The 13,328-nt window shown below is 34.9% G+C and overlaps 1 protein-coding gene across 1 annotated transcript in view; it reads left to right on the top strand.

Annotated features, from left to right (window-relative positions):
- CPS1 (carbamoyl-phosphate synthase 1) overlaps nucleotides 1-13,328 on the top strand; it is a 158,479-nt gene that overhangs the window by 24,015 nt on the left and 121,136 nt on the right. Inside the window, exons 3-5 of the mRNA XM_068544532.1 lie at nucleotides 7,354-7,463; nucleotides 10,431-10,575; nucleotides 11,687-11,776. Of these exons, the coding sequence (XP_068400633.1) occupies nucleotides 7,354-7,463; nucleotides 10,431-10,575; nucleotides 11,687-11,776 (345 nt within the window). The remainder of the gene's footprint in view (nucleotides 1-7,353; nucleotides 7,464-10,430; nucleotides 10,576-11,686; nucleotides 11,777-13,328) is intronic.

The raw sequence follows: 13,328 nt of genomic DNA, 5'->3' as shown, positions 1-13,328 counted from the left end.
TTGAGTTCCTAGCAAGAGGTAGAATTTGGATATGTGGAAAGAAGAGAGGGCAGGAATGAGGGTAAGGACCTGGTTATATCTGCGTCATTATGCCTAGTGGTCTTCAAGGTTTGTTTTTCTGACAAAGTCTCCAAAGACATCTGCAGAACTGACCTTTAATATACAACACTTGATCAAGAGTATAAAACCAAAAACCCAAACTAAGCAAACAAACAAACCCAAAACGAGTGAAATCCATATTTCAACAGGCAGGGTATGGGAGGGAAAGAGAAACCCAGATGGTGAAAGGTGGAAGAGATTATCAAAATTGCTGTCTCCAGCCCAACCTCATTCATACCCCCTTTTCTTCCCTTACACAGAGCACGATTTCAAACAGTTCCTAATGGATAGGGCTACATATAGATTGGAATAATGGGGCCAGGGTAGAGAAAGTGATTGCCATAGTGTATGAATATTTTTTTCCCCTAAAGCATCTGCTCTTCTCAGTGCTTTTCTCCAGAAGTCTGCCCTCTTTATACTTAAAATAATTCCTCCCTGGTTGGATAGAAAATTATACTCTACTCTTATGTGGAAATGTCTTTCTAAACTGGTTTGCAATTTAGATTATGAATATATAAGCAAATTTGGGCAATAGTTATTTAGGGAATAGTGAGATATATATACATATATATAATGGATAGTTATTTTATCTTTCAAAATCTATGATCTAAGCATTTGCCAAACCCAATGTGCTTGATCTTACTGAAATGAGATTTCCAGATACAAGCTTAATGTTTCCGCTGCCCCTTGTGGTAAGGTTTCCCTTATTATCTTTAGTGGACTATGTATATTTGGGTTGATAAATAACATTGAGTGAAGGATTTATTTACATTTGATTAATGAAAGCAGTTTAAATATCTCTTAACTTCTAAGTTGAAGACTAGTACAGATGGAACTCGAAACTTCTTTGTTATATTTCAGCATTTTGTGTCTATTTGGTTGAGTCGATATGAATAAAAGGTAGCAACATCAACAACATCTAACTAGTCCTTTGACTCTGAGGCACTTAGATCTAAACTTAGGTAATGAACTAAAAGTTAAATTTTTCTAACTGGCTATGATCTTGAGAGTTGAAGAATATTCTTATAACTTCATATGCACTTAAATAGTGATGAAGAATTAGACTATAATGAAAATGAGTACCCCGTTAAAAGTAAGCCACTAAGTGGATCCTGTCACACATGGAATTGAATTTACATGAAGGTTTTACTGAGAAAAGTTATTGGAATATTAGTAAGAGACCCAGAGGGGAAAAAGTGAAATGAAGAGCTGTAAGGACATATTAAAAGAATTGAGGCTGCTTATCCAGATCAGGGAAAAAAGTAAAACAAAGAAAAAAAAACCCAAAGTAGTCATCTGCCAATAAGGCTTGTATACATATTCATATTTCGGAAAGAGAAAAGTTGTTCTCCGTGTCTAGTGAGAGCAAACCGAACAAAAGCCTCCTCAATTCCACTAAGAGGGAGTCAGATTAAACTCACCTTAGAATTTATTGCTTGCTTATATTGCCCTGTAGTGATCGACCTAGAGAGAGGCAGCAGCTGGTTAGAGTCAAATTTCAAATTGAACTGGGTGAATAATAGTCCATGCTTATTCAACTAATTTTGGCGATTAAAAAGTTAATAGCTTTCACTGTTCAAAATAACTTTTGATCTCTTTGAATTTGACTTAGACCTGTTACTTGAATTTGCTATGGCAAAAATATGTGAGAATAATATGAGAAATGTAAAATGTTTTTTCTGCAAAATTCATTTGTATAAGCTATTCTAAAACTAAGTAGAAGAATACAGGATTTTCTTTCCATACTCCTATATTTTAGAATACACTGGGTAAAGAGAGCTTTCTCATTTTTTCCATATTTTCAAAGTGAAAAAGGGACTGAAACAGTTTGTTATGTTAATTCAAGCACTGTCATCCTCTTTCATGTGAAATCCCTAGGAAATTGATATGAATGATCCTTTTGTTTTGAATTACCATGATATTTGTTTTAACTCTGCGTAAGATGTACTTGAACACTCACGTGCAGCATACTCAATATGCACATCCTGGGCTAACCATCCACTAACCTTTCTCCCTCAATGTCGCTCACATCTCTTTCCCACCATAATATCTCCACATTGACTACACTTAAGGTATTGTAGAAAGGCACTGTTAAACAATGAAAAGGCAACTCAAAACAGATATTTGCTATTTTAAAATTTATGTCTAGAATAAACTAAAAACCAAATGGATAATTATGTGTTTCAGTATTTTTAAAATAGTATTTTCTTTCTTTATTTTTAAAATTTTATTTATTTTTGGCTGCTTTGGGTCTTCCTTGCTGTGCGTGGGCTTTCTCCAGTTGTGGTGAGCGGGGGCTACTCTTCATTGTGGAGCACGAGCTCTAGTCACGTGGGCTTCAGTAGTTGCGGCGGGTGGGCTCAGTTGTTGTGGCACACGGGCTTCAGTAGTTGTGGCACGTGGGCTTCAGTAGCTGTGGCACGCGGGCTCTAGAGCACAGGCTCAGTGATTGTGACGCACAGGCTTAGTTGCTTCACGACATGTGAGACCTTCCCAGACCAGGGATCTAACCTGTGTCCCCTGCATTGGCAGGCGGCTTCTTAACCACTGCACCACGAGGGAAGTCCCAGTATTTTTCTTTAGATTGTCACTTAGTGATGCTTTATTCATCCAACAAAAATTAAATGACTATCTACTCTGTACCAGGCACTGATGTTGGCCCTGGAGGCAGGGACATCAGTGAACAAAGCAAACCCAAATACTCTGCCCACATAAAGTTCACTTTCTAGTGGGACAAGACAGATGTTTTAAATAAGACACTGGATGATATGTTAGAAGCCAATAAGTGCTGTGAAGAAAGAGTAGACTTAGTAGATAGGGTGCTGAGGGGTATATTGTAATTTTATTTATTTATTTATTTCCACTATTTTTCAGATTCCATTCCTGTATAGTTCATTACAGAGTATTCAGTAGAGTTCCCTGTACTATACAGTAGTTTCTCATTAGTTATCTATTTTATATCTAGTATAATATATCTAGTATAATCTCCCAATTTATCCCTCCCCCCCCATCTCCCCCTGGTAATCATAAGTTTGTTTTCTACATCTGTGACTCTATTTCTGTTTTGTAAATAGGTTCATTTGTATCATTTTTTTTTTAGATTCCACTTATAAGTGATATCATATTATATTTGTCTTTGTCTGACTTACTTCATTCAGTATGACAATCTCTAGGTCCATCCATGTTGCTGTAAATGGCATTATTTCGTTCTTTTTTATGACTGAGTAATATTCCATTGTATATATGTACCACATCTTTATCCATTCCTGTTGATGGACATTTAGGAATATTGCAATTTTAAATAGGTCTTGCCAAGAAGATGGATGACATTTGAGTAAAGACTTGAAGGAATCTTTAAACTTTAGATTCAAAATTTGATGAGTTTCTCTCTTAAAATTTTAACTTTATTACTGAAATCATGAATGGGAAGGAAAGGGTGAATTAATTTTTTAAAGAGAAATCTCTGAAAGGAAAGGATATTTTATTTATCTTTGTGTTTCTAGGTGTTTCAAAGGTAATCTTCTCGAGGTTTCCTCTATTTTACCATCCAAGCACATAGCTGGCCCTTTTACTAAATTGAGGGTGGGAGGGGTGGGGGGGACTGGGGATATTTATCCATGTAGCTCCAAAGCCTCGCGTGAAACTTGGCACATGATGGGAGCTAAATGATGTTGTGACCTGAAGGTCTAAACTGTCTTATTGGCATATACATTTTTTGTTAAACAGTTAGGGACCATGTCATGATAAAGGTCATTTATTTTGTAGAACTTAAATTTATATAGCCATTGGTTACTTTTCCTGACATTCTATGAGTGTACAGATTTCTCATTAAGGTTTCCTTTGCACTTTCAGCATTCAAACTACCAAAGTGCTCTGGCAGTAGGCACTTAAATGAACCCTTAAGGTTATAGTCTAATTCCTAGACTATGGTCCTCTTTCTACTAGGACTGAGGCTACTAAAATATCTTACGCTGGTAACAAGGTGATTTCTTTTAGACTCGTTGGAATGAAATAGCATTTGGGAACTTATTAGCTAGAAGAGGGGATTCCAAATAATAGCTCTTTGTTCAGAGTTTCTCCATCAATTCATAGATAAGTCAATTGGCACCCATCATTTTAGACTCATTGGAGGCCAGTGTAGTTAAGTGAAATATAAAGGGTACTATAGGCAGTAAACAGAAGCCTTGTAACAATATAATGTGCAGTGGAAAAAAGGATTGGAAAATCTATAAAAGCTGCCGAAAAGAACAAAAAATATAATTAAAGGAGCAAAAAAGACGTATTGAACACAATCTCAGGGACTATTTCGGGCAACAGTAAATGTCTCCTCAAATATATCTTTAAAGGACAGAAAGCAAAGTAGAAAACTAGTCCCATGGAGAGAGGAAGAAAAATACCAAATAGAATTGTACGAATAGGCTAACAAGAGTCAGATTGTTTATGCTAATTTTTACCTTTCTTTAAAATAATTAGATAGATCACAGATAGATCACAGATAGATCACAGAATTTGAAATTCTTAGATGAGAATAGGATAGAGAAAAGCAAAAGGAACAAAATAAACAGAGGTGATATTTTAGGCAGGCATGGCTCAGAGTAAGGTAGATAAATTGGTATATAGACGACAATTGAAATTTGCAGTTCACACGCCAAGTTTTGCCAACTAAGTACAGTTATTTTAGGTTCTATCAAAGTTAAATATTATTTAAGAAAATGTTTCCTGCCTTACCTCCATTTGGTGAAAGCTTGTAGGCTACACATGACTTCCTCAAGAACAGAAAATAATACTTTCAGTAGAAAATATTTTTTGACAGTGAATTTCCATTACTTGGACCAAAGGTTTTCACCTAGTGAAACATGTCAGAGATACCTAGGAAATTTTCCCAGTAAACTTACCCCTACTGAGAACCATCACCATAGACATTTGATTAGTTTATAATGTTCTTTGGAAATACACTGAACATAATCACACTTACTTCCTAAAATCAACAACATCTGTCTTGAATTAAGTAAAGAATGATTGACAAATTAAAATAAAATATAAAATAAGAAAATTGTGTTATTAGAAGAAATGACGTGCAAAGGTGACTTCCTGGATGCAGAGGCAGAATTCAGAACTTGTGTGTTAAACCAGTCTCTGTCAGGGAAGTCTTGTCATCATGCATGTTACATTAATTACTTATTGTGCTTTCCTCTGTGCTGAGTAATTCCAAAAACTTTTTTTTAGTTTAGTGTCTGAGAAGGTAAACCATGACTATTTAAAGAGAAAGTGTCAAGCTTGAGATCTTGAACACTGGTTCCAAGGCTGTAGATAAAACAAAACTTTACCTCAAAGATTATTTGATAAGCTGGGTGAAGGACAACATTCTTTTGGCTAACTCTGCCCATGGACACTCGCATACACACTCACATACACAAACACATATAAAATGTGCCGGACAGTACTTTGTCCAACTTTCTTCAAAATATAAATTGAAATCCATGCATTGTACCTCCAATTAAAAAATAAACTTACTGTTGAGAGGAGTACCATAAACATATCAATTTTAATAGGAAATACTAAGATAGCTTTGTGAGTAAATATAAATTAATGTGTATGCACTACACATAAACAATACATAGACACATGGTCTATTGGTTTAAAGATAAACACTACATTGAAAAGCAGTCATTCCAGTGTCAAGGGACTTGTGTACTTTACAAGTAAAAGAGGCATCGTATTTCTAAAGAGAAGGTTACTATAGAAAAATAATGAGGTTTTACCATTTTAACTCTCGAGAAGCTGAGTGCTTGTAAAGCTGGAGGAACATAGAGACAGAGGTCTAGAAATCATGTATTGCCTTCCTGCTGTATACTGAGATTGGTGTCTGTGTGTGTGTGTGCATGTGTGTGGTAAGACTGGAGGTGGGTGATAGGATAGAAAAGGATTAGATGCTATGGGATCCAGAGCTAAAAAAGTAAGGAAAGGAAAGTAGTGAATTAGTATTTTTCTGTCTTTAATGGCTGCACTTAACCCTTGCAGAGAGAACAGCACAATGATCTTCCTTACTTCAGCAACTTCAACTCATGGCCAGATTTGTTTCATTCATATCCCTATTCATTCCCCCTAACCTCTGATTATTTTGAAGCCAATCTCAGATATCATAGTAGTCTATGCTTAAGTATTTCAGTGTATATCTTTAAAAAATGAAAATTCTTAAAAATATAGCCATAATGCCATCATCAATCTTAAAAATTACACTGAATACAATAAAATATCAATTTATTTTCAAATTTCCTAAATTACTGCAGAGATGTTTTCCTTTATAGTTTATTTTTAATAAAATCAAAATGTTCCCATTATTTTGTCCTATAGAGTTTTTTACGGAGTCTAGATTTTGCACCCCGAAGTGTAGTTTAACACATTTCTCTCCCCCCTGAATTGTATGGAAATTGAGAATTAGACCCAAATTGTTTCAACAATAGGATTGAGAGTATTTTTGAAGAGTAGATGATGCCTGCTTCTGAGATAAGTTTCTCTAATTGTCCCTCTTCTTAGCCAAGAATTTTATAGAAGCTGGTTCAAAGATTAGTATGGTGAAGTAGTCAAATTCAGAATGCCTTGTAGTCTAAAGGGAGAACCAGACATGTATATAACTAACTCTACTAAAAAGCAAAATGCGCTATATTTTCAGAAGTTCCACAGTTTTGTATCAGTATTAATAGAATGATAAAGTTTCAGTTTCTTTATGATCCTAAAGCTCGGGGAGGGTGCAGCCCCTGAGACAACTCCATCAAACACAAGAGCTCTATGGAACGCAATTTGATGTATAACTTTGAAGATTCCTTCTAGCTCTAAGCCTCAGAGTAATGAGTAAAATTCACAAAGTTTTTGCAAACTCATGAATTTCCCTTAAGCTATACTTGACAAAGCTAGGGAATATTAAGAGGGAAAAGACAGACACATAGCATTACAGCTAAACTGAAGTATTTCTGGATTGTCAATAACTCTACAAGTAGACTTAGGATAGACAATGTGTCGACATGCTTCAGTTCCTCTTTCAAGCAAAACAAAATAAAACACCTGCCTGTGACAAGAGTCATACATTTGAAGAAAAGTGGTAACAGGAGAGTGACTCCAAATCTAGATAGTATGGTTTCATCAAATATACTGTGCATTTATTTAATACGTTTATGTAGTGTACCTTTGGAGTTTTTCAACTAGGTGTACTTTATATTTTGTATTCTGCTATGATTCATGAATCTGTTTCTTTAGGCACAGACAGCGCACATTGTCCTGGAAGATGGAACTAAGATGAAAGGTTACTCCTTTGGCCATCCATCCTCTGTTGCTGGTGAAGTGGTTTTTAATACTGGCCTAGCAGGGTGAGTAATGCTTCTATTCCAAGGCTTTATTCTTCCTCTATATAGAGGAATAACTGGATGATCTTATTCATGGTGGGAAATTGAAATCACCACATCATCATTATAATACTACACATTGTCCTGAAGTTGCCCTGTGCTTGTACATAGCTTGCTCAAGCCAACCCTGAAAAGGGGCATAGACACAAACTCCTCCCTGTGGCTGTAAATGGAAGAGAATACAGACACTGGTGTTCCCATGCTAAAAAAGAACAAAATTAATTCTAGAAACTTAGGGTACAGAGACACAAGTTATGTGAGATTACCAAGTGGCTTCTGTAAGGCGGGGGGTCAGTATCAATCTGATTTAAGGTGAAAATCGAACAGGGAAAAGGATGGGTAGCACTCTCTAGTGCCATTCCATTAGTGAAGTTAAGAATCAACTTTGCACATCTAATATGAACTATTATAAGGAGCTAAGAAATTCCTTAGGTATTATAGTGCAAAATTATATAAAATGCAATATATAATTTTGCACTCTAATAAGAAAGGTAAAATAACAGATACATTTATTATCTTAAAGTAATACACAGGAGAGCAGGTTCATAGATCGGATATTTTCAAAATTTATCAACTGAGACTGAATTTAGTATTTAAGTTCTGCTAATAGGTGTAGAGCAACGAAGGTAAGAGTTGCTACAGAAATCATGTAGCTGTTCTTATCTAGCCAACAAATGTTCATCTGGGAACCAGGTGGCTGAAGTTCTGGTCTCAGTTCTAATGGTAACTGATTATGTGATATTGAGAAAATCACTTAACCTTTCTGAATCTTAGTTTCCACATGTAAAGTGTGAGGGGATTGGATTAGATAGTAATTTATGGCTAGGAATTTAAAAAATTATGTCTTAAAAAATTAGGTGGTTTCAAAAGGTTTCCATTAGAGATTCAATAGACTAAACTGTAAAATATTTGATGAATTCTTTAGGGAAATACAGTTAGCCTTTTAAAGACAAGGAGGCATTGGGTTAACTGGTATTGAAGATATTGACTGACCAAACTTCCATTATATTATTAATGTGCATTATCCTCTAAACTCTTAGCTCTCTGTTTGAAATACAGAATATTAGATGGTTTTTAAAATAGTTCCACTGTTAAGAACTTTAACTTACAGTGTATGAAAACTGTTTGCAAAGTTTTGCTTCACCAGGCAATTATTTAAGCCTTTTGACAGCACTAATTACTAGCTGTGTTAATATACCTGCCAACAAACAACTGTTTAATATAGATCAGAATGATGGAGGGCACTCGAGTTTTCTTCTCTGTGATAGATTATGGGTAATAAATCTTGTCACATCACAAAAGTCAAACAGGACCTGATGGATTAATTTTCTTCCAACAGTGCAGTTCTCTAGGACAAGCTATATTTATTCATTTACTGGAGAGAGCATTGTAGGCATATGTTTAAAGGGAATGGCCAGTTCTTTCATGGCAAGAAAGAAGAAAAGAAGTAAAATTAAATTAATTAAAGACTTTTTTTGATGTAGAAAAATGCATTCATTAATAAGATTAGTCCACACATCCTATTTTCCATTGAGAAATGCTGCTTTCATTCATGCGTGGCTCACTCAGTAAGGTGGTTGATAATTAAGGGAGTTATTTTGTTTTTCATCTTCAAGAAATGCATTTATATTATGTGTAAGCCTTGGTTAAAAAATTATTAGCTCCTGACAGGTGAGAGGGATCTGAGAAATTAGCTGATGGAGGTGTGGGTAAATATCACAGCATCTTAGTCACTTTAGAGGCTGCTGAGCTGAGAGACTAAGTATTCTGTTGACAAAGGGAGTTCTGGGAGGAGTTAGTCTGGATGAGGGTTGAAGAATTCGTGTTGACTACTGCCGGAGCTGAATTTTATTGCTTTCGAGGTTGTCAGTCTGTCCCCCTCAGCACCTAAATTCACTTTCAGTAGTAATCCACAAGAAAGATTAGGTTTAACTCTCTCTGTGGGAAGTGAAAATGTAAGAGGGTGGGAAAAAAATCTCATTGCAATGCATTCCAATGCATGGAATAGCTGTAGCTAGATCCTGGTATTTATGGGAATAATGTTTCTTATTATTAAGAATAGAGATTTTATATATAATTTTATTTATATATAGAATAAAAACAAGAATACATGTATTCTTATTTTTTCCTTCCCACACTTTAAAATAAAGCTCTTCTGCATTTCTTCTTAATTCCACATCAGTACTTTAAAATAGTTATTTGGAATCTTTTAACTTAGAAGACAGAAATGCTTTGGGTCAATTTTTTGGGGATTGATTTTTTTCTGTAATAAAATAATAACTATCAAACATATACTATCAATGATAACTTGATAATAACTATCAAACATACACCTCTCTATATAACTAAAATATTTTAAAAATCAACTTTATTAAGTATTTCTTTCATAGAAAATAAATCAGAGTTTTAAATGTTCAGTGAATTTTAATAAATATATATACCCAGGTGACCATCATTGACGTGATCAGTATGCTCTTCAGTATCCTAAAAGATATTTTTTAACAACTTTTCAATTTTTGACAGTTAATATTTTGGTGAAACTGTCAGCCCTCTGTAGTAAATATCAGTTTGGACTCAGTCATGTCTGGTAGGCTAGGGGATTCTTCAGGATATCTACAAACTTTAAATAGAGCAATATTTAAAAAATTAAGACCCTGTGAAGAATTTTTCAAGGAATTAAAAAATTTAAGAAATTGAGGGAATGAAAATTAAATGAGAATATGCCATATTACTTAAGAGTCTTTTCATATCAGTAATATCGTGGGATAAATTTCCATACTCTATCATAAAATTTCCCTAGGTTTGGCAAAATCTAGAGACGAGCTTGTAGGATTTTATTCTCATGTTCTCTAATTTTCAAGGGTTCAATCATTAAGATCATGTATGTGGAATACATTTTTTTGTTGGTAATTTCTCGGCATCTTTACCTAGGTACCCGGAAGCTCTTACTGACCCTGCTTACAAGGGTCAGATTCTCACCATGGCCAATCCTATTGTTGGGAATGGTGGAGCCCCTGACACTACTGCACTGGATGAACTGGGACTTAGCAAATATTTGGAGTCCGATGGAATTAAGGTAGTACCAGTGATGACTATTTAAAAGGCATAGTTGATTTATTAAGAATCTAAGCTGGACAAAATTTCGGCTTCAATCCTATAGTACAAATCATTAAATTTATATTCTCAATCTTACTCCTAAGTATATGAGAATAATCTTTAACATGACATTATTCTGAGTTTCATTTCTCAGGGCACTCTGGATTTATTTTTAATGCCATGGATAAAACTGGCTTCATTTGGAAAAATGTTGTTATAAGTTCAGATAACAACTATGCTGCAAGAATTCGAGTTGAATCACCTTTTAAATGGATTTTAAGAATCAACTCTGTATCAATTATTTACCTTTTAAATCTTATCCTCTTTGGGAGATGAGTAAAAGATAACTTGTATGCCAGCCGAAAAGTAAACAAAATTAAAATTTCCTATTCAAGACAAATTTGAATAATATCTTAGGGATGTGAACCATATAAACAATTCAAAAATTTACACTCTAAATTCACCACTCTATTTTTGAATGACTTGGACTGATCATTTAATTTAGTTCTATATCTCACCATTTCCCCCAAATATTTAGTTTCTTTTAAATGTAAATTAAAAAATTGTTTTATTCTCTACGTACATTAAGCAAATAATTATTAATTAGATTATCGATAAATGCCATGGTGGAAAAGTACAGGGTACTGAGAAGGGGGACCTAGTTTACTCTCAGGATTTGGCAAACCAAGTAAGACTGTTCCCCACATGGTAATTAAGGTAACAATTATTATATTTTACGAGAAAACTTTTTATCACATTTTTTTCAAGTTTCAAAATTTTGAGTGTTGTATCAGCGAATATAATAAAGCTTGAAAAATGCAAACTGACTCTTAAGTCAAGTCATAACAGGGGGGATAGACTGGGAGTTTGGGATTCACATGTACACACTGCTATATTTAAAATATATAGATAACCAACAAGGACCTACTGTATAGCACAGGGAACTCTGCTCAATATTCTGTAATAACCTAAATGGGAAAAGAATTTGAAAAAGAATGGAAAAAAATAAATTAATTAATTAAAAAGAAAAGTCACAAGAGTTGGGTAGTGTTTTGTGATCACTTTTTAAAAATGACCACCTGTCTTTCTAGGTTGCAGGTTTGCTGGTGCTGAATTATAGTGATGACTACCACCACTGGCTGGCTGCCAAGAGTCTAGGGCAATGGCTACAGGAAGAAAAGGTGAGAAATATGATAGGTCATCCAGCATCACCTAAGGACGATTGGTGGGGTCCGTGGAAAGTTGGGAAGGTGTATGTAATTGAAAAGGGCCAAACAGATAAAGCAGATTGGGACCCTTTTGTTTCAGAGCGCGATTCCTTCAGGCTGAAATGTTACTACTGTCCAGAACTGTCCAGAACTCATTCTTTATACAAACACTGAGGACCTTATATTTTCAGTTTATCCACTAGGTGGCACTCATACATGCTTGGTAGACAGACTTTCTCATTCTGGAAAGGGGTTAGAGAAAATTTTAGAATTTTCTACTCTCCGGAGCAACATAACCTCCCCCTTTTAACCAGGATCTAGATATGTAACTTGTGTCATGGATTCTAGTACCAGCTCTACCATTCACGAGCTGTGTGACCTTGCTCAGGTCATGTAATCATACCATACATTCTTAATTTTAATTCTTAATTAATATAAACCGATTGCCGTCAAGTCTCTTTGGGCCTAAAGGTTATGACTATGACGTATAATTAGATATCACCTCATTTGAAGTAATAAGTTTAAAAAGTTACTAACCTTATCTTATATCTTCCTTACTTTAAGTATTATTTTCTAATCAGATAAGGGGATTCTCCTGGTTTGTAAGTCAGACCTACTGAAAGTTAACAGACCTAATATACTAAGCTTTATTTCCAGTGTTACCGTAGCTGCTTTTTGTTAAGTTGCAACTGGGCCTGTAATTGACCGAATATTATTCTGAGAAAGCTCTGCCTCTCTGAGGAGCATCTGCCAATTGAGGCTAAACGTTTCCTCTTTCTAACAAAGCAAAAAATCTTGATCTTTGTTTCCTGAGTCTCATTCTTGCTAAATTTTTACAAGAGAGAAGAAGGCATCTGTATTATCTTCTAGGTCTTTTCTAGTTTCTTCTCAATCATTATCTGAATTTACCTCCTTGTAATCATCATTCAGGAGACTCCTCCCTCCTCCCCTTAATGTTTCCTTTGTGTTATTTAGACACCTGATATTATAGCTGCTTTGTGTTAGAACTAATAGTTGAAGTATAAACTTAATCCATGTTTTGTTAGTTTGTTTTCAAAATGTGCTTTGACTCTTCTTCCATGATCATAGACACATAGAGTAGAAGAGTGTCTAAAATAATAACCAGTTTACCTCCTTCTATGTACAGGTAATGGGAAAACATCTTGCTCAAATATCACTCAGATAATTGATGGAAGAAAAGAAACTAAAACCTGTTTCCTCATTCTTAACTTGCTGCTCTTTCCCCTTTTATCCACGGGGAATACGTTCTAAGACCCCCAGTGGATGCCTGAAACCATGGATAGTACCAAACCCTATATCTACTAAGTCTTTTCCTATGTGTACATACCTATAATAAAGTCTAATTTATAAATTAGGCACAGTAAGGGAATATCTGAATTGCCAGCATCACTACTCTTGCGCTGTGGAGCCATTATTAAGTAAGATAAGTGTTACTTGAACATAGAACTGCCATACCGCAACAGTTGACCTGACAATCCAGGTGGCTATTAAATGACTAATGGGT

Source organism: Eschrichtius robustus, chromosome 5, assembly GCF_028021215.1.
Source record: "Eschrichtius robustus isolate mEscRob2 chromosome 5, mEscRob2.pri, whole genome shotgun sequence".
In the NCBI taxonomy this organism is placed as follows: Eukaryota; Metazoa; Chordata; class Mammalia; order Artiodactyla; family Eschrichtiidae; genus Eschrichtius; species Eschrichtius robustus.
Note: the sequence above shows the minus strand (reverse complement) of the source record. Positions and strands in the feature narration are given on the sequence as shown.